We start from the raw sequence: 21,192 nt of genomic DNA on the forward strand, positions 1-21,192 counted from the left end.
AATTTCAATCTCATCCTGTGAAAGACTCTGAAAATTTATTTTCCACCTATCGCACTTGTAATTTCTTTGACTTCTTGGTTTTGAAGAACGCTGTTTATGACTTGTAACTCCTGTGCCATAGGGTCAGGAAGTTGTAGTAGACTGTTAGGAGACAGAAAATTGACACTTTGGGAAATTAGTCTGGAAACAGAGGAAGTAGTTCAAATATAGAGAAGGCCAGTGTGACAATTGCATGGCAAGAATGACAAGTCGTGTTGCATTTTTAAGTAAAGAAGAAAAAGGGAATAGAGAAAAAACAGAAAGTAGGGGTGCAAGGAAAAGTCAGGTTGCTGATACGTAATGTTATTACCCAAGGAAAGATGCTTTGGAACACGTAGTACTCGAATCATTTTAAGTAACAAATAACAATTCAGCACACACTGACATTTCTGGAAGCTGTTATTCCAGAAAAGTTACGGTCAGAGTTATCTGTTATCTTACTCTATGATTCATAACTTTCTGAATCACTTGCTCATGTGTGTGGTTTCATTTGAGTCTGTATGCCCAGGACTAGAATCCTTGGCCAGCAGCATCCCTGGGAATTATGAACAAACCTTGATACATTCTGTATGGAAATACAGATAACAGAATAACAAATCATAACTTGGTTCGTTCTTGCAAAATGGGGCCAAAAGAGGCCCAGTGTCCTTGCATCAAGTAAGGGATTTTAGGAGCCTTTGTTTCTTTACTGTAGACCTCTGTAAATATTGGCATTTTAACTTCTATTAGACCACCTGCACTTTGCAATTTTGGCTTTTGGAAGTTTTCAGGTCTTATGTTAAGTACATCTCCACGTGAAAGAAAGCCACATGTGTAAACAGTGAGCACTTCTGTAGTCTAATTTTTGCCTGGAAGAGTCCTTCCTGTCTTCAGTGGATTTTCCTGTTGTAACTCCTTTGGACACCAGAGGAGCTCATTTGAATATGGTATTATGTAATATCTGGTTTGACAGACTCTGAATCTGTGTGCAGTCTCCACAACCCTTCCCAGAAGGAGTTTCCTCATGGACATTCATAGTACTTTTGAACTGAAAAACTAGCTAAGTAAGGAAATCTTCTTCATCCATCTCTCACCCAAAGCATTCTAAAAGCATATAGCAATTAAAGATTGGCACAATAGACATCATCATAAGGATAAACAAGAAGTACCATGTCATCTTGGAGCAGCAAAATTTTGCATGCTGGTAAATAATTGAGACTGCTAGTCAAAAACATGATGCTAAGAAATAAAGAACTGAAAGGTCCTGCACATTGTTTTGCTCTCTTTTGTTGCTCTAAATAAAATTTTATTTCTGTACAAAATATCAAAATAACCTAAACAATCTGACATATTTTTTTAAAAAATTATATTTCTAAATATTTTCAAAATTTAACTTTGAGAAAACAGCTTAATACAGGAAGGTATTTTATTTATTATTTGACATAAACATTTTGATTGCTTGGGAATTAGCATTTGTATTTGAACTAGACTGTTACTCTTCCCCCTACTTGAGAATTGCTTCCCCTTCTTCCAAAAAAAGCATAAAACTCAAGCAGACTGATTCTAGAAACTGCCAGATCCCCAGATCTGTGCTGCTTCTATTGCCCACTTTTTCCTTTCTACCCCTTTTAGAATCTATTTTTAAAAAAAAACCTTGAAGCATCAATGAGAATAAAACTATGATTTTTATTTTTTTTCTTCTGCCTCTTGGAGCAGTAAAGGATGTTTCACTCATTAGTTAGAGAAAAAGGTTTCTCATCTATTTGAACACCAAAAACAAAGGGTTATCAGGACAAGATTCTCTCATACACTGACATCTAAAGCCAGGATGTTCCCCTTGACATGTACTGTTCCAAGTCAAATTCTTTAATATCATTTGTATATTTTGGCTTACAAAGTGCTTGTTTCCATAATTTTAAGCATCTGTTTTGTTAAATCTGAGAATTGCAAAGTATTTGCAGGCTGAAAAAGTCTCTTCTAAATAGACTGTGTGTTAAATGGCTTTGCAATGTGCAAGACCCTCTGCGCTCTTTCACTTGTTAGCCTTATATTATTTACTTCCCTGAAACGCTGCTCGCCTTGGAGGAGTGTGTAGAACTTCTGCTTTCTGCACTTCTCTTCCTTGCAGGAATTTAAGAGTATCTTCTCATTCCAACGTGATTACCTTCTTTAAAGATTTCACCACAGTCTCTTCTGTTCAGATTTAACCATGAAAAGCTGTGTTTATTATTAATAAAACACCCAGGACAATCAGGAAGATAGAGGCCTTCATGTTCTATTTAAATATTTAAAGGAGGACATTTAGATCCCCCCTACTGTTTTAGAGCTGTATATACCCTTTCCTTTACAGAGAGCAGACTCTGGAGGCTTTAGGCTAATTTGTCTTGTGAAGAAAATATAACCAGTCATTACAGACGCCCATAACTCCAAAAGACAAACTAGGCAAAGGGTCTGATTTAAAGAGCCTTGTCAGTATGCATGTTTAAAAGGAATTTTGTGATTCAGCCATTAGAACAAGACATCTGGAACTCTCTCTACAAATAAATTGGGGGTGTGGGATGTTTGGAGCGTGTTTTATAGTTAAGAGTTTCCAAGTTAGAATTGTAGCATTCCAGACACCACTAAGCATCAGAACCCTGCAGGTGATGGCCCAAGGTGAAATTAAGTAGCAGAATTGCGAATTATAATAGGAAGTTTTTCATGTGTTTAGCTTATTGTATTTAGCAGTTTGTTTTATTTTTTCAGGTTGTTCACAGAGACCTGAAGCCTAGCAATATTCTTTATGTTGATGAATCTGGTAATCCAGAATCAATTCGAATTTGTGATTTTGGCTTTGCAAAACAACTGCGGGCGGAAAATGGTCTTCTGATGACACCATGTTACACAGCAAATTTTGTTGCACCAGAGGTAAATACCAGGATAGCTTATGTGCCTTGATTTATCTTAATGGAATTTTTGCTAGTTAGATATTTTTTTTGTTCTTGCATAACAAGTAGAATCTCTTTGTAAACACTAAAAATTTGAAATCTTACTATTTTTATGGCATAATCAAAGCATTTCTGAGCAGGTTTCTCAGAAAAAAAAAAATTTGTCTCCCTCAGGTTTTAAAGAGGCAAGGTTATGATGCTGCATGTGACATATGGAGCCTTGGTGTTCTGCTTTATACCATGCTCACTGGGTAAGGGTAATTTTAGTTTGCTTTGCTGTAGAATAGCAAACCAATATTAAAAAAAGAATAATAAATGTAGGTCCACTGTTGCAGATGTTTCTATCAAAGCACTGATTAATCTTCACTTTGGGGTTGAGAATATGCTTTGTCTTTAGTAGAATCCAGATTTGGAGGGACTGATGTGAAAAATTCTTTGCTTCTAACATCTCATCCATTTTAGATGTTTAATTTCTGGTTAAAGGTGATTTAGGACCAAGATCCTATTGTCTCGTGAAAATTAGAAGATTAAGCAGCATATATGTTGAAGAAAATATATGTTGCAAATAAAATTGAAATGCATTAAAGCCTGATTGTGTGCAAAATTGAGCCACTGAATAGTTTGAAGTGATGCAGTTAGGATATAATGTGTGATAGAAAAGCATTTTATATGCAATGGAAATGAATTGTAGAAAAGATGATGAATAATAAATTAAAATATAGTACCACAGGTTCAAAAGATATTTGGCAGATGCAATAGCAACTAGATTTATCTTTTTGTGCTGGCTTATTAAGGTTGCCACTTTGGTGGAAAAATCTGCTTTTCAGACCCAACAGAGAATACATGCAGTAAGAACAGTTCTGTAGTCAGTGCCATGTATTTTAATGTGTTAAGAATAATTTCTTTTTACAACTGTTTGACTGTCTGTTGCCTGTAATTATGCTGAACTCACTGAATCTTACAATCAGATTTATAATACCTATTGAGGTCCGGGTTATGGAAGTTTATTAACATTGAAATTGTTTGGTTAAATAGCTACACTCCTTTTGCAAATGGTCCTGATGACACCCCAGAGGAGATTTTGGCCCGAATAGGTAGTGGAAAGTTCTCTCTCAGTGGTGGTTATTGGAACACTGTTTCAGACACAGCTAAGGCAAGTATATTTCCTTTGTCCTTTGGGGGATCAGGAATGGATAGCAATATAACATGTTGCTCATAATGTATATTTTATATATGATTGGGTTTCTCCCATTTGTTATTTTAAAATACTGATCTCATCCCTTATGTGGCTGGAATTTTGTCTCCTGTTTTTGATCCTTTCATGCTTGAACCGTCACTTGCATATGTAGGAGGAAAAACAGCTGTGCCTTACACTGCAGTAGTTAACAGCTGACCTTAGAAATACAGTGTATTTTATCAGTATTCACACCCATGCACAGTTATCCATGGTGAGAAATGCACTATTAAAGCTTCATGTGGAAGCATGACATTAAAAAAGCATACAGACAATCTAAATCATGATAATGAAAACCACTGAAGTGTTATACTTTCTTTTTACTGCATTTGTACAAACTAAAAATATCGGACAACTTTTTTGAGAAGTACATCAAATACACCAAATAAACTCTAAATGAACTTCAGTGTGCAATATCCTTTATGCCCCTTCTATGTAGATGCTTAAAGTGCTAAAGTTTTCCTTATTTAATTGGATACCTTCATTTTGTGTTACCAAGTTTCCATTAAGTCACATAATTAAAAGATATACTGTTAGCATTGCAAGGTGATTTTTCATTTGTTTTAAACTGACATTATGAGCATATTTTTATACCTCTGAAATCTTCAGTTTGGAACTCTAATCTGTTTTAAAGCTGAAGTTTTACTGTTATTTGCATCGACCCTTTATATATTATTTTGAATGTATATTTTGAAACAGGACCTTGTTTCAAAAATGCTTCATGTTGACCCTCATCAAAGATTGACTGCAGCCCAAGTTCTTAGTCATCCCTGGATAGTTCACTGTGACCAGTTGCCTCAATACCAGCTGAACAGGCAGGATGCTCCCCATTTAGTGAAGGTAAGTAGATATTTTCAGCTCGTTGTTTAGCCAAAAATAGTGTAAACAAAAGGGGGTGGTTTTGATTTTAAAGTTAGGGTAGCATGTGTTTCCTCTAAATACTGTTTAGAAGTTGTTGTGACTGACTGTTGCACTAAATCCTAAAATGAACTTGTAATATGTAATAGGATTTAATGAGAAACTACTTACGGGGGTCAATCTAAAATATTTTAAAAATACTTTAATTTTCTTGTGTTTGAAATCTATTGGACTTACTTATACTGGAAGGCTTAACTGTTAGGAAACAAGCATAAAGAAATCATTCATCTGATGGTCAAAAATGTTGTCAGGTGAGTATAGGGGAGCTGAAAAATTGTTTAGCTAATTTTACAGTTTCAGAGAAGCGTTAATTGTCAGTAACTAAAACAAAACAATATACTTTGTGTTCACAGTAAAAGCTAAAGAGAAGTCAAAAGGGCAGTGTTAATTACAGTGGTATCATACTATTCTGCAATCTGTCTGAAACAAGATCTGGTTTTGACCCTGAAATTTTTTCACTTTGAACAAGCAGAGGAAAATCAAAAATAATTGAATTCTACTTCTCTGTATTCCACCCTGTTCGCAGTCCTACATTCAAGAATCTCCTGTGCAACATAAAAGGGATCTGAAGAATATAATTAACACTGTCTCTGAGTCAGCTATTAGAAATTTCTAGCATCAAAAACCACAAGTGGAACGTGGGGGATGTTCTGCTCCCATGGCTTGCAACTTTCTAACTTTTTTTTTAAATAAATCTTCATGTTTTGAATAATGTTGGTGATTTTATATATTTTGATGGAAGCTGAAATGGTTATATAAGTGATAAACAGAGACAACCTACTAATGGGATTTCATTTCCCAAATATCTCACACAGCAGAGAAAGAGAACTTAATTTAGCAATCTAGCTTATACCTTCTGGTTTTGACATTTTAAGCAATGTAAAATCATTCATTACCCTAAAAAACCACTCACTCCTAACACTGCTGGTACTGGAGTAAAGCAGCAGTATGTTTCTGTTTTGTAGATGAAAATAGACTGGAAGTTAAAACTTGAATGTTCAGAGTCTCTGGCATTGAGCACTGTGTGTCTATGGTGTGTGCGTCAGTCACAACATACTCTTACTGGTTTTTCCCCTCTACCCAACAGGGTGCAATGGCAGCAACTTACTCTGCTTTGAATCGTAATCAGTCACCAGTTTTGGAGCCAGTTGGCCGTTCTACTCTTGCTCAGAGGAGAGGTATAAAAAAAATTACCTCAACAGCCCTGTGAAATGACCTCAACCAGACACTTGGTACCGTGGCATAAGATGATAGCACAAATCATGGCGACAGGTAGCACATATCTGACAGATACCTGCAAGCACACTCTGACCCAGCTGGTACCTATAATGCTGCTGCTCCTGCTGCTGCTACTGCTTTCATCTACTCTTGCTTTAAACTGTTGATGGCAAGTTCCTGATCTCACTGGAGCCGCAAACGGAGCGACAAGTGGAACCAATGACAATGATCATGTTCGCAACTGAATAAACCAGAAGAATTACAAATACCACCTCTGTCAAAAATACACTGAATAAAGCACTCTGCACCACATAGCATTATTTTTATAAGGAATATTTTTTTTGTCCCCTAAAATATTCTTTGTTACAGGTAGAAATGGACAGTTTATGTTAAGCACTTAGCTTAAACAATCTGTTTATATTAGCACTATATACTTTGTGCCATCCAACATTTTGTATGTTTTTGTAAACAGTTCACAAGCAGTACATTTCTGTGCTGTTTTCTTTAATGTATACATGCCTTGTTTTACTTAGATAGATATTATTAATCATTTTGACAATTAAGTCTGATTAAACAGTTCACCTGGATTAATCAGTATTGTTGGACAGCTCTAAAAGAAGCCTGACTGTTAAACAGCTATTGAATGTAATACTATGAATAAGTAGTTCTCCTTACCTATGTCTTTTCTGCATTTTTGTGTTTTTGACACCACGTCATGTTATGAATATCAGGATACTGTTTATAGTACTCAAAATTCAGACAGTGGATTTCTCACCATACTATATATATACAATAGGTAATATAACCCAGAGAAAAGATAACTTGCTCTGTCTTTTGTTCCCCTTCCCCTCCCTTTTAGTCTCTCCTGTCTAATCTCTGGACTCAGGAATCACTGCTATACTTTCTGATAGAGGACATTTCTATATCGTTTATTCTTATAATCCATCGTTAATATTTTATCTCTATTCTATGACTTTTGTTTAAGCTGCAAAGGATTTGTTCAGTGATTGAATGTTGGCATTATAGAAGAAAGACAACATTGAAGATAAAGCAAAACATTGTCCGCTAATAAGCGGAAGCCTGTAAAAAGTAGTTTTAAACTGCACTCACTGCAGTTGCAAAACTGATGGATCTAATGTTCTGTCAGGTTTTTTTCTGCTGATTTTAATTGACATTAAAAGCAAAATGAGAGGCGAGTCATACAGATCTGTTGGGTCAGAAAAGGGTAATTCTAATTTAGCATGAAAACAGTATTGTCCCAGTCAGGTAAGATAAAGCTGTTCAGAGTGAACATTCTCACTTGTTTGCAGATGGAAGCAAGTTTGTAATGAGGATGAAAGACTCACTTTAAATACCAATATAAACTTTTAATACCCTTGGCCTCTTGGTGTCTAAAGTAATTAAAGGCGCATCTCGATGGCTGGTCTTGAAAGATCAAATTGCCCACATGAGAAGGAGCACTGGAATGTGTTTGAATTCAGTGAGTGTTCCACTCCACCAAAATTACATGCTGCATTAACTCCTTTCAGATATGAAAACAGCTTTTGGGAATTCAGCTTTAATAAAATATGGATCTGGGTGAACATCTTACATGAACAATGCAATTTAAAAACTAAAAGGTGCAATTTTGTGTTTTGCATAAGAAGGTATTTCCTTGGTTTAGTTGTATTAAATTTCTTTTATGATGATTAATTGGCTTGTTTCCCTGAAATCATCAGAGGTTTGTTGAAAGGGAGGATAATCTTTATGACACCACAGATTTGCTCTAAATGAATGGGAGTGTTTCTTCTGCCAGAATTTCTGAGCTCCTAGGGGAACCTTGCTTTGTTAAACTTGAAAACTATCCCATTATTGCCCTTAAAAATCTGCTAAATATTTAATCCATGATATAATTTGGAAGGAATTGGTTTTATAAACAAGGACTCTTAAATTAGCATAGCTCTCAGAAATTTGAATACACAGCTCTTCCAAGCAATTTGTATTTTTCCCTTACTTGGTGCTCTAGCATTGACATTTGCTTTGTACAGGTGCATCTACCCTTTCTTCAAGAGACATCTCTAACTAGAGGCAGAAAAAGACCATTTTATTTTTTTTTGACAGTGTCAGCAGTTCCAGGGGAATTTAGTAAAACCTTACCTTTCAGAAAATGTATTTTCAGCTCTGTGAGCAATTTTAAGTTGGGCTTCTCAAAGCCTGGAAACTGTACTTTCTGGTGGCTTTTAAAGGGTGTTAATCAGAAGACTGACATATCTAGTCAACAAACAGGATTTAAAACTGATACTGTTGAAATAAAGGGATGTCAATACGTGCCAGTGTGTCAATAAGAACAGTTCAGGAGGGAGTTTCTCCTCTGTTCAGTGTGTATCTATAGATACCTGGCAAACAACAGACCAAAAAGAGGAAGTGTTAAGCTGCCTCACTATTGGCAATATCCATGTTAAAATAATTTAAAAGTACTTCCAGTAGTTTTATTGTAGCCGTATTTTGTTGTCCTCAAGCTCACTGATGATTAGCCAAACAGTGAAGCAAAGTTAACTCCTACATTTTATGTATTTCCATTCTCAAGTGAGCTGTTAATTTAGTCTAGACTTGGCAGATGTTGCTATTATGTCATGTATAGAGCAGCAGAGAATGAACATTTTAAATTGTAGCAAAACAATTGGGGTTTAGCACACCCTAATTTGACTGTATTCAAGTCTAGATATTTTTAAGTTGCTTTCTAAACCAAGGTGTAAAGGGTCTGCCTATTTTACAGGCTAGACATTGTTTTATGTACCTTATGTCCTGGTTCCATGTTCACAACTTTCACATTGATTTTTATGGTTTTTTAGCTGCAGCTGTTAGAACCTATAGAGAAAGCCAGATAATGGTTCTTTGAGTCCCAGCACCTTTCTATTAGAATGTGAGTGTATGATACACTGTGTACATTCATTGCTGGGCTGCTGCTTGGTCTGCAAGGCGTAGCAAGTGACTCAAGGGTGCAGAGTCATAGAGGACAAAAAAAGGAGAACTGCAGATACAGGTGAATTTCTGGATGTCAGCCATGGGGTTTTTTAATTTCTTTTAAGTGTGAAATTATAATTTACTGTGCTTGAGAGCATGAGCAAATGGAGGGAAGAGTATAGTTGCAATACACATTAAATGCCATCTATATCCAGTAAGGGCAGTGTTCTGTATTCATAATCACTATAACATTAAATGAAACTTATAAGGAGTTTTTCAAGGAAGTATTTAAAACTTTTTTCTAAAGAGACAAGGCCATAAGAAAATACATTTACGTGTCTGGGATTTTTTTTTGTGTGTCTTTTGCTTTTGTAAATGTGGTGTACCAACTAAAGCTGTGCTTTTCTATTATTGGAAGGAAAGGATTCGAAGTGTGCTGGCCCTTAGTAAGCAGCAATGGTTAATAGATGAATTTTCACTTATGAAAATGATGTAAATGATTAGCTTTATCTGATACTCTTGACCTAATCAAAGGGAAGGTGTACTTATGAGGGATGTAATTATTTTGCAACCTAGTTTGGGGGGGAGTCTACTTAAACTGTTTTTAAAAAATTACAAAATCACAGATAAAATATTTTTCTACGATTCTATACAATCATACTTTATACTAGTTTTCTCAGCATGGCATGTAAGTGAGTCTAAGGTACTGTTCCAGGAAATCAGTGGTATTGTACCTTATTCTAGACCATTACAATAGCATCTGTTAGATGCTTGGCACTGCTGTCATAGAACTGAAATGCTAGTTTTAAAAAATAAAAAAAATGTACTGAATACTTTAAATGATTGTTTTATTCAGAGTCTGATATAGAAAATGTTCCAATCATGTTATTAATGTGTAATTAAAACTGTTCCAGATGTAACTAGAAACAGTTCTGGAAAGTTATCATTGCTTGTTCTCCTGTCTAATGGCAGGTTTTGTAGTCTTCAAAAGAAATTGAAATTTCTACTATGAATAAACTTTCAAACATCTTAAAATGCTATTTTGTTTAATCATTTGTCCTGCCTAGTTATAAAAGTCGTCATTTGTTCATCACTAACACTGAACTCTACCTTTACAGCACGCACAGTGTGCATTGCCAACCAGAAAGGCTTTTTAATAAGTGTTTGTGAGTTATAATGTTGCAGTGTGACTGCATGTTGAGTCAGGTAAATAGGGAGCCAAAGGAAAAATACACATTCAGCAGATGCTTATAGACCTGATATATGATACAACAAGACCGAAGTGCAAGGATATTGTATTTTAATACCTTGTAAAGATCCCAGTCCACTCTAAAGTAGCACTTAAAGAGAGGCCGGTAAATAATACCTGCTATGCCTGCATTGCTCTGGACATTGAAAATAAAGGCATATTTAATAGTTAACAAACCTTTTAAATATTTGAAAAGTGAAATTATATGCAGAAGCACTCCATAAACAACAGGCCCGTATTTTAGCAGTTCACACAACTTGGAAGCTTACTTACAGCTGTAATTTGTTTTAGCCTTGCAATGTGAAGAACGTGGAAGATTTTGAGAAGTTTGCATAGTTTACGTAAAATTACAGTACTTTTGATAGAGAGTTTATGAGGAATGTAACCAGAGGCCGCCTTCAGTAGGTACCAAAAGGAAGATGTCAAAGGATATGCAGAGGGGTTTGGTGACTGGTACAACAGAAAGCGAGGAGAGAGGTGAAAATCACACATGGGATCCAAGGTGTGCATCGCTGCTGCCCTTTGCTCACACAAGGCTTTGCCCCACTGCCTAAAAGCGTCTTTAAATTAATTTACAAGTAAATTGGATGATCTGTCAGCCTCCAGAAGCTCTGCAAAGGAAGAAAGGGGGGCTGATACAACACAGATATCCTGCTGTTATTATCTCTCCTTGCTTTAGCCTTCCTTACCTTCATACGTGCTCACTTACAGAATGGTTTGGGTTGGAAGGGACCTTAAAGACCATCCAGTTCCAATCTCCCTGCCATGGGCAGGGACACCTTCCCCTAGACCAGGTTGCTCAGAGCCCCATCCAGCCTGGCCTTGAACACCTCCAGGGATGGGGCATCCACAACTTCTCTGGGCAACCTGTTCCCATGTCTCACCATCCTCACAGCAAAGAATTTTTTCCTGCTCTGTAATCTAAATCTACTCTCAATTTTAACCCATTCCCGCTTCTCAAGGTCACTACATTCTCCCCTAAACACTCTTGCCCCATCTCTCCCGTGCGTTCCCCTCAGATACTGGGAGGAGTTATCCCCGGCAGGACTCCGGCCCGGCGGTGCTCGCTGCCCGCTGCTCCTCCTTTCCCTCGGGCTCCCCCACCCTCCCGCTCCGCCGCTCCCGGCCCTGCCCGCCCGTGTCCGCACACGGGGCCGGGCGCGGCGGCGCCGGGCGGTGCCGGGACCCCTCCGGGCCGCGGGGGGGCGCTGTGGGGCCGGGGCGGCGCGGCCGGAGCGCAGCGCACGAGCCCGCGCAGCGCCGGAGCCGCCACCGCCGGTCCCGCCCGGAGCCGCCGCCGAGCCCGAACCGCCGCCCCCGCCCGCTCCCCGCCCGCTCCCCGCCCGCAGCCCCCGCCCGCAGCCCCTCCGCGGCGGAGCGCCCGGCGCCATGCCCAAGAATAAAGGTGAGGCGCCTTTCCGTCTGTCGGGCTCGCAGCGGCGAGGCCCGGCCCGGGCGCGGCCGCGCAGGGCAGGCCCGGGGGGGCCCCTCACGTGGGCGCCGCCGGGGCCCGGAGCCCTCTGGCACGGCCGGACGGACCCTCCCGCCGCCCTGGAGGGGCCCCCGGCCGGTTCCCCCTGCCGGAGGGCGCCGGGGCCCGGCCTGGAGAGGGAGGCCCTGCCCGGGGCTGGGTTGTCAGAGGCGGCCCTGCCGAGGAGGCGGCCGGGCCCCGCTGGGCCCTCACTGGGCAGCGGCGGCGCCGCTGTTGGTGCTGCTGCTCCCCTTCTCCCCCACGCGGAAAGGAAAAGCAGAAACAGCGAGGGGAAGGGAACGACAGGTTTTCAGCGGGGGAAGGGAAGCATGAGCTGCTCTTGTAGACGTCTTCGTGAAGAGCATCTAATGCTATCGCCACGTGTGTGCCTTTTACAAACAGCAGCTACACCTGGAGCATTAGCTTCTCCTTGAGTGTTTCAGGGATTTTAGCACCTCGGTAACTCAGGTTATTCATCTGCTCCGTGATGGTTACGTGCGCCAGGTTATCCCACCATTGTGTAGGAGGTATGTGGTGGCAGGGATCACAGAAGCTGGAAATGGCCATCTTGTGGAATCCTTGTTGAAGGCTGCTGTCACTCCAGAGCAGTCAGGACATCTTGTACAGTGGAAACTCTAATATTTTAATTACTATGTAACTACTCAGCTAAAAATTTAGACCTACAAATGTTAAAAGTAGGCAAAAAAAATCTAGATCTGGATAGGATACTTGAAATAGCCATATAGAGAACAAGCACAGAAAAATCTCCATAAGTCTGAATATTGTATTCACTGTACTCAGAGACAGTAACACATGCTTTTTCCTCCTCCCTCTTTTAATTTAGGCAAAGGAGGTAAAAACAGGCGACGAGGTAAGAATGAGAATGAATCAGAAAAAAGAGAACTGGTGTTCAAAGAAGATGGGCAAGGTGAGTTTTTAACTGTAGTATGGCAGTGTGATTGTTTTCAGTAACATACTATAAATGACATATAATGGAAGTTGATACACAAAACATCTGGATGACTGAGAAAGGTGAAGTAACTGTTATTGAGTGAAGAGAGGTGTTCTTATTGGGGTTGTATTTGAATTCTAAATGACATATTGGGTGTAGGAGAAAGTAGGAAAAGGGAAATTTTAAATAGCTCCACAACTTAAGGATGAAGCTTGCCTCTCCGGGACCTCACTGTGATGCTCTGTGTAAAACAGCACATAAGCATCCCCTAGAAACCCCTTGAGTAGCTTTTGGTGAGGGGCTGTGAGCAGCTGGTTTAGCAGATGTGGCCAGTAATTGTTTCTGGGATGCACAGTCCCACTTTCTGTTTTATACTGACTGTGATGTCTCTCGAATCCGTCAATGAGCTCCTGAAGTCTGACCTGGCAGAACCATTCAGCTCACTGTTCTGTCCCCTCGTGGTTTGGTTCAGTTGGCTCCTGGGCTGGGAAGTCCAGCAACTATTAAAACAGGAGCAATAGGTAGGTCCTTACTAGGCTGTTGTCAGGTGAAGGAAGCTATAGGAGTGGAGGGTGATGATTACATTTCCCCCTGCCCTGCCTTGTGGTGACAGTGAGCTCACCTCCCTTTTGACTTGCCCTGTCTCGTGTGTCACACTCTTGTGGTTGCTCACATAATCTGAGTACTTTCCTAGTGACCAAATAAATAATCAGTTGGTTTGTCAGAAACATGGGAAAAGTCCTGACTGATATCACTGTAAAAGAAGTGACAGTGAACGAATTTCTGATAATCTATAATGGCTGTAAGCAAAAAAGGAGTTGATTTTGATGCACCTATGGAACTTAAAATCCTTTTCAACTCCCAAGCAAAATCTACTCGAATTATTCTCAGTTATGAATAGTCTCATGTGTTTTGTTGGACTGTCTGATTGGTGCTAAGGAAAGGTTTTAGAATTTTGAGATACAGCTCTGGCTAATAGATAGGTTTGTTTTCCTGGCAATTTTGGGTGGTCAGTTAATGTTAACTTTGTAACTTACAAACATCATTATCATAATATAATAATAATAATAATAATATAAGTTTTATTCCTTATAGTTAAATGGTAATACATTATGCTGCAAACTTTAATAATGTGTGTGAAGGTCTCCAGTTGTAACTTGTTGTTGGAACTTGGTGAGGGAGGAGATGAAATACATGTTGAGAGATTGAGGGTAGGTACTGGAGATATGCTTCATAGATTTCAGCTGAAGTCTGGCAGTTGTCAGCAGCGAGATTTTTGTCAGGACAGGTGCTGTGATGCTGTCATAAACTTTCAAACTCTGAGTGTGACTCAGTAGCTATGAAAATTATCTGTAAGTAAGCATTTCAGAGGGAACAAAAGCATGGATGCAACCAGAATGAGTAGTATTTGAAAATATTGATATTAACAGTAATACAAAAACTGTGATACATTCAGCAGCCTGTGTGGCTGCTCAAAGCTGCCCTCAGCTGTTCATGTTTTGACAAAAATTTTGGTTACAATGGCAAAAGCTGTTGGATGCATCATGAAGCTGGAGTTGCTTAGAAGTTTTGCTCTGTGGCACTTTGGGATGGGGTTTAGTGGTAGACTCAGCAGTGCTGGGTTAAGGGTTGGACTTGCTGATCGTACAAGTCTTTTCTGACCTAAATGATTCTATGTTTTTTATGTTACCATCTCTTTTAGAATATGCCCAGGTGATCAAGATGTTAGGCAATGGAAGACTGGAGGCATTATGTTTTGATGGTGTGAAGAGGTTATGTCATATTAGAGGGAAGCTAAGAAAAAAGGTAATTCTGAAGCATTGCAATAGAAAACAGTGACTTTATGCATGTTATGTAATTGTTAAAACTTACATACATAGCTCATTACAAAAGTTAATATTTCTACTGCACTTAATACCTTAAATATATTTTTTTGATAGTAAACTAGTTTCTGTTTCTCTTGCCAGCACAAGAGTAAGCAGTGTTTGGCCTTTGGGTGAAGCTTGTAGTTGAAGGGCTGCCTTTGGATGTTTGTACTTCAGGAGAAGGGGCTTTGGCTGTTTATGACATCATAGTTTTCGTATTATAGAAATTTATATGTATATAAAATAATAAAAAGCTCCCTAATTGTAGATGGAGAACTTGATGACTATTTAGAAACCCACGTTCTGTCTCATACTAGATCAGCACTTTGCTTAGCAGCAGAACTTCTATAACATGAAGATTGACACCCAACATAAAAAAATACAGGTGTAAGAGACTTGTCCCAAGCCACCTTTTCTGTGTGCTATTTCCCAAGACCAGTAAGAATCAGGATTTGAGACTCCACTTAGTTTGATCTGTGGAGGAACTGAATAATTACCATCTTCACACAGGATGATTTATCTGTGAGTAGTTCAATAAGGGCAGTTCAGGAATGTTTCTTTATAGCTTCCCACAGGCACCTCAGATGCCATCATTTCATTGTCCACTTCAACAGCTCCCAAAATACTTCTGTGCAAAGCTGATCAGCAGAGATTTGTACCTTTGGGGCAGTCAGGTGTATGTGTTTGCATTCTTAGCTTTGCCATCTAGGGATGGTGTCCCCTCTGGCCCTTGTCACATGTTACAGCTTCCTGTCCTCTGCTGGTGTGTGGTACAGAGGAGGTCCTCTCAGACATTCACTGTCTTCATTCTGGATTGTTCCACCTGTGGTTTTTGGAGACCATTGAATGCACATATCTTGGTATCAGTGTGAGCAGTGCTACCACTGCCTGCAATAAACTGCTGAAGGTGGAGAATGTGCATAAATAAACACTGAGTGCTGCAGAATTAATTTCTTGCTACAGAAAGCATAATTTATCTATTCCTCATGTCTAAAAGAAAGGAAATCTCAACTGAAAATGTGTTTGATCTCCAAAAAAATCAGCTCCAAAAGCTGATGTATGCATTTAAATTAGCATGTCCTGTTTTGCAGACTTTTGATTAACACAGTTTCTAGAAACAGTTGTGTTCATTTGCTTCTGCTCTTCACTGTGCTTGTCCATCACCCCCTTCATCAGGTTTTGCTTTAAGTTTTCCCCTTGTGGAGCTCCATTCACAGAGTGGTGGCTTGATGCATTAATTCTGCCTTCTCAGAAGTTAAGGCTTAGTAACCACCCCGTTGGCCAGAAGCTCTTCAAAGAAGTTTGATTTATCTTGTAATAGCTCCATAACATGTAAAATAATGTAACAATGAGTATTTTATGACCTCAGTTTTGCTGTTAAAATATGAAGTTGGATATTTCCAGCTTACTGGTTAGAAAGTGAGGGTGGTGGCTGTAGTGACATTTTGTGTCTCAGCAGACATAAATGTACTGCTTGCTTCTTGTGTTACATGACAGAAGTTGAATTTCTGTAACATGATTTATGTTTTCTCGTTCAGGTTTGGATAAATACATCTGATATTATATTGATTGGCTTAAGAGACTACCAGGTAAAAATTCAATATAATTTGCCAGTACAGAGTGTCTTATAAGCAGCTTTATTTAATGTTAAACTGCAGCAGGTGCTGTGAGGAAATTCCTGTCTAACTTTGGATTTGTATTTAGTTATGCTAAATCATGACTTTTAGTTTCCTTGTATTACAGAAAGGTTGTAATGAGTAGACAAATTCTGGTTCAACTTGTTCTTCTAAATTGCACCCTGAGACTTTGTGAGTGGAGGTGCTTATTGTCATCAGGCTTGACCTTATTTTTTTTAAATGTAGCTGTTTGATGCTTGGATCCTGTGATATAAAGGGAGATTGGGTCAAACACTAAACATTTTATTCTGATAATTATAATTTTTGGTAATCAGAATTTTGGAACCTTGATGTTTAGGCTTTTACCTTAAGAGGTAAATTGGACAGTGATTAGTTTGTACTTAAATTTCCAAATATGGAGTAGCATAATTTTACCTAAAATAAAGGGTAATAGAAAACAGTTGTCAGATTTTCATTAGGTAAATGCCCTTCATGAATGTTAGTGTTGTGTCTTCAGCTGAAATAAATCCTGCTTCTGACATGTGCATTAGAGTTGTAAAACATTATAAGATACTGTCACTTACTGTATGTATTAAAGTACTTAAAACTAGGAATTTTTCAGTTTGGCACTTTCTGATTGACCACCAACCACCTCACTACATGTGATCTCTGAAGAAAGGTTGATTTCAAAGGCATGAATCTGAACTTCTCAAATTGTCAAATTCTCAGAAGTTCTCAATTGTCTCAAATTCTCTTCTTGTTGCCCAGAGAAGTTGTGGAGCACCACCCCTGGCAGTGTCCAAGGCCTGCTCAGTGTCCTGGATGGGACATTGAGCAACCTGGTCTAGTGGAGGGTGTGCCTGCCCATGTCAGGGGGGTTGGAACTAGGTGATCTTTAAGGCCCCTTCCAACCCAAACCATTCTGTGAGTTTATAAATTACTTTTAATAGGAGAAAATTAAGTTACCGCCCAGAAGAAATGAAAATATTCTACAAATGAGGATTTTCTGCTTAACATTTAAAGAAACTGGAGGGGAAGGAGGAACAAGATATTCTTCTATAAATAATATAGGTGTTACTCCTCTGTAAATAATATAGTTATAAGTAACATAGTCTGCTGAGGTTAATAGATTTATTTTTGCTTCATAGATGACTAATGAATTCTAATAAATTCTTTTATAGGATAACAAGGCTGATGTTATTCTAAAGTACAATGCAGATGAAGCCAGAAGTCTGAAAGCATATGGGGAGCTTCCAGAACATGGTGAGAACCTTTTCACTTCAAATTGGAAGTTCATATTGGACAAGAGTATTCAGTCTATCTAGTGTCAGTGCACTCCTGAGCTTCTCTGAATTCCTTTTTAGCCAAAATCAATGAAACAGACACATTTGGTCCTGGAGATGATGATGAAATCCAGTTTGATGATATTGGGGATGATGATGAAGATATTGATGATGTAAGTAGTAAATGTGTATTTTGTATCATATGCTTGAAACTGTCATCTTTGACAATAAGCTCTTGTTCCTTGGTTTATAGCCAGTAAAATAACACATTGGTCTTTAGAATAGGGACAGCTTCAGGAAGTGCTGAGGTGAATTGCAGCTTTCTGTTCTCTCTCCTCTCCTACAATCATTCCTTAGTTGACCTCTAAGCACGTAGTATACTTAGTGACATGCTGTTAAAACACACATGGAGAGCAATCTTCTCATTACCCTGAAGATGCCTAAAGGAAAATCAAAGTTTGATCCCCAGATTCCTCTGTAGGTTTAACAACCTTACTGTCTAATAAGAACTGCAGAAATAATCAAGGCATTTGTGGTTTTTAAAAAACAAAGGCTTTAGTTCTCCATTTTTGTTTACATAAAGATTATAAAAAGCTGCATTTTAATAGTTTCTAAAGTTAACCGTAATCCTGAGTTTACAGATTGTCACAATCACTTGTGTTACTGCTTATCACTTCATAGTAACTGGCCATGCACACTCTGAAATTATAGTAGTAAAATTGCTGTAATTCAGATTTTATAGTAAATTGCAGAAGTAGGATCTGCTGTGCAATGTTTTCTAAGATGATGCACTTTATTTACAGTTGAGAGATGAATGTGTGCAAGGTCAGCTGGCTGAGAGGATAAGTAGTAACTTACTGAGCCACTGAGTTAATTGGATAGACTGTTCTAAGTATATTATTATGTTTTAATTCTTCATCTTTTTAGTCCTCTCTCTCTGAGTTGATAACATGGTTAATTCTTTTAAAATACTTACATTATTTTGATTTTTTGAGGTTCTCAGTCTATGATTCATTAGAACAAATATTTTAAAACTATCAAAATCATCAGACGTTTGACCTGCCAGTGATTGAGCTTACTGAAGATTTAGCTCACTGAAGCAAGAAAAACTTTCTAGTATTGCATGCTTTTAATAATGAAACTACTGTAAGGCATCAAAGTGATAGGTCTGTAGGACAAATTTGCAAACTAATGGATCTGTGTGTGGAATAACGTATTTAAGTGAGCAGCTATAATTGGTTTTAAGCTTTTGTCAGCTATGCAAATAATATGCTTTAAGAAAGGAAAAGATGTAAAGACAAAATGTGTCAGCCTGGTATTCCTGGGATGAAGTGGAGATTCCAAGGTCATAGTTCAGGTGAAAAACTCTGTGGAACCTTTTCTTTGTTTTTTATGTCATAAGAATGATTAGAAGGTCAATTCAGGGAATTGACCCTCAAACTTGGTTTTATTTTTGGTTTTGAGAATCATAGGCTAATTTGTGACTGTACTGTTGATGCATAACTGTATTGCAGATACTGTGGTTGTGCAGAATGGCTCACCTGCATGACCAGAGTATTGTCACAGGGCTGTGGGGACATAAGTGTTAAGAAAACAGGATATGAGCTGAGGCAAAACCACAATGTACTAAGTTCAGGAAGACTCCCGTTGAACTGTAAAGGTAACTTTAAGAAAGAGTTGCTTGATGAAAAATGCACTTGCATTAAATACATGGTGTGGTGTTTTTGCTTTTCAGATCTAATTTGGAACAGAGGTTTACATTCCGACTTTTTTCCTCCAAGGATTGTTCTACATTGATACTTCAATTATTTTTTGGGTGAAGTCCCTTACTTTTAAGAAGACTGAAAATTCTCAGTAAAGAGTGTAGTTTGTTACATCAAAAGGATTTATTTTCAATGTTTGTTTTAAAGTATTTATATTTCTTTAGAAATGGATAATGCTGGATTATCACAAAGGTTCAGTGACACACCACAAATATTTTGTCTCTTCACCAATTAGAGCTTTTACCTCTGGATGTAAGTGACATACAGTGACATGGGCTGTAAAAGACTGCATTTTCCCCTCTTCTGCTTTCATCACTACAATTCCAGTTAAACTTGTATTTTGAAATAAAAAATGTTTACCCTGTAATTATCATTAAAGACAAATACCCAGTTCAGATTAGTATCAAATCATACTATGCAGTGTCTGTCCTTATACCCCTTGCCTTGATGTTACCTTTAAAAAAGATTTTGATAATATAAAAGGAAGGCAGAAATCTGCATTTAAACTCACAATGCTTGATCAATCTGCTTTTCATGTCTAGTAGCATGCTGCTATTTTTATACTGATTTTGATAATTAAAAACACTCATTATTTCAAAGGTGTAAATTTTCCACGGTGGAGGGAGGGGTAGGGGAGGAGGAAAGATAAAAAGTGAGCAGCATCTCAAAATTCGCAGTTTTTGGGAACCGCGGTTCGTGCCGAGGCCGAGCTGTAGTTGCAGACGATGAACACTGGGTGGCACCCGACTGACGAGCGGGACACGAATGCGAAACGTTCGCAGTCGGGTTTGTACTGAAAAATAACGCAAAACAGGTTTTCCCCAAAGTGAATGCCTAACATTCTTGATATGGTAAACATGTAGAATATTTTTACATTATATAAAAGGTTATGTTAAGAGTAGAGTTTTATTTTAATCTGAAATTCCATACATTGTAAGGTGCAACATAAAAGCTTATGTGAATGTTGAGTAACAGTATAAATGAGAAAATAAATCTGTGTCAAAAGTAGGAAGAGAATCTTTTCATCCAGAATAAATCACTGAAGCAAACTACTGGAAAGATTCTTCTCCACCTTCAGACTGGAGGAATCAGTTGAGAAACTGAATAAAGACTAACATCATCATGCAAATATTATTTTGTGGTAGCCTTAGTTTCTTTGTCTTCGATTATGTATTTAACAACTTTGAAAGCAGGCTAATGGAAAACTTCCTTTTGTGCCATAAAGATCTGATTCTTGACACTTGTATTCCTTATACAGTCTTTTTGGTATGATGTAAAGTGACTACCCCAATAGATAAAAACAAAATGGCTTTAAATATGGAGTGGCCTCATTGCTTTACGTGATTTTTAAAGAGATTTAAACACACAGAGCTTTTGTGAAAATGTCTTCCCTTTTACTTTTTTCTTTCATTATAGTATCTATTTTCCTAACATGGATCTGGTATCTTACACTAGGAGTAACATTTTCTTAGTAATAAGTAATTTTGCCAAACGTTTCATGGATTTTAAATATTTGTTGTAAAATCTTGCTAAATACTGAGGAAAAGATAGTACCAGTACAGGATTCTTACTCCACTGATCTTTAAGTATCAATTTATTGTCTTTATATGCCTATCACTTTCACTTGTGAAGGAACACAAATGATGTAATGTTCCAAGATGAGGCTTATAAACCATTCCCACACCCATTGGTTTCCTTAACGTATTAAGCAGGCTTTTAACCTCTGAAAATGGTT

At 38.2% G+C, this 21,192-nt stretch overlaps 2 protein-coding genes across 3 annotated transcripts in view; both read left to right on the forward strand.

Annotated features, from left to right (window-relative positions):
• The window catches only part of RPS6KA3 (ribosomal protein S6 kinase A3), a 76,805-nt gene extending 66,512 nt beyond the window's left edge, over positions 1-10,293 (forward strand). The window contains exons 18-22 of the mRNA XM_051794881.1: positions 2,764-2,925; positions 3,120-3,196; positions 3,981-4,098; positions 4,879-5,019; positions 6,185-10,293. Of these exons, the coding sequence (XP_051650841.1) occupies positions 2,764-2,925; positions 3,120-3,196; positions 3,981-4,098; positions 4,879-5,019; positions 6,185-6,307 (621 nt within the window). The 3' untranslated portion in view covers positions 6,308-10,293. The remainder of the gene's footprint in view (positions 1-2,763; positions 2,926-3,119; positions 3,197-3,980; positions 4,099-4,878; positions 5,020-6,184) is intronic.
• A 1,445-nt stretch (positions 10,294-11,738) lies between these two features.
• EIF1AX (eukaryotic translation initiation factor 1A X-linked) lies at positions 11,739-20,775 on the forward strand. 2 transcript variants are annotated; one of them, XM_051794899.1, is made up of 7 exons: positions 11,739-11,912; positions 12,823-12,906; positions 14,633-14,736; positions 16,334-16,384; positions 17,593-17,674; positions 17,776-17,867; positions 19,430-20,775. In XM_051794899.1, exons 1-7 carry the CDS (start codon positions 11,897-11,899, stop codon positions 19,433-19,435), a joined length of 435 nt encoding a protein of 144 aa, XP_051650859.1. In that variant the 5' UTR covers positions 11,739-11,896; the 3' UTR covers positions 19,436-20,775. The 2 variants fall into 2 exon arrangements, with proteins under 2 accessions (XP_051650859.1, XP_051650858.1); XM_051794898.1 differs by lacking the exon at positions 11,739-11,912 and adding an exon at positions 12,270-12,505.
• The last annotated feature ends 417 nt before the right edge of the window (positions 20,776-21,192 follow it).

Source organism: Manacus candei, unplaced genomic scaffold (genome assembly GCF_025592945.1).
Source record: "Manacus candei isolate 608988 ecotype Guabito, Panama unplaced genomic scaffold, ASM2559294v1 h1tg000041l, whole genome shotgun sequence".
Classification (NCBI taxonomy): Eukaryota; Metazoa; Chordata; class Aves; order Passeriformes; family Pipridae; genus Manacus; species Manacus candei.

Bases quoted from the DNA above. Each gene is read 5' to 3' on its own strand.
- EIF1AX (XM_051794898.1), top strand. From the start codon at position 12,466: ATGGTTACGTGCGCCAGGTTATCCCACCATTGTGTAGGAG. The intron at 12,506-12,822 runs GTATGTGGTGGC...CTTTTAATTTAG, and splicing joins ATCCCACCATTGTGTAGGAG to GCAAAGGAGGTAAAAACAGG. The intron at 16,385-17,592 runs GTAAAAATTCAA...ATTCTTTTATAG, and splicing joins TTGGCTTAAGAGACTACCAG to GATAACAAGGCTGATGTTAT.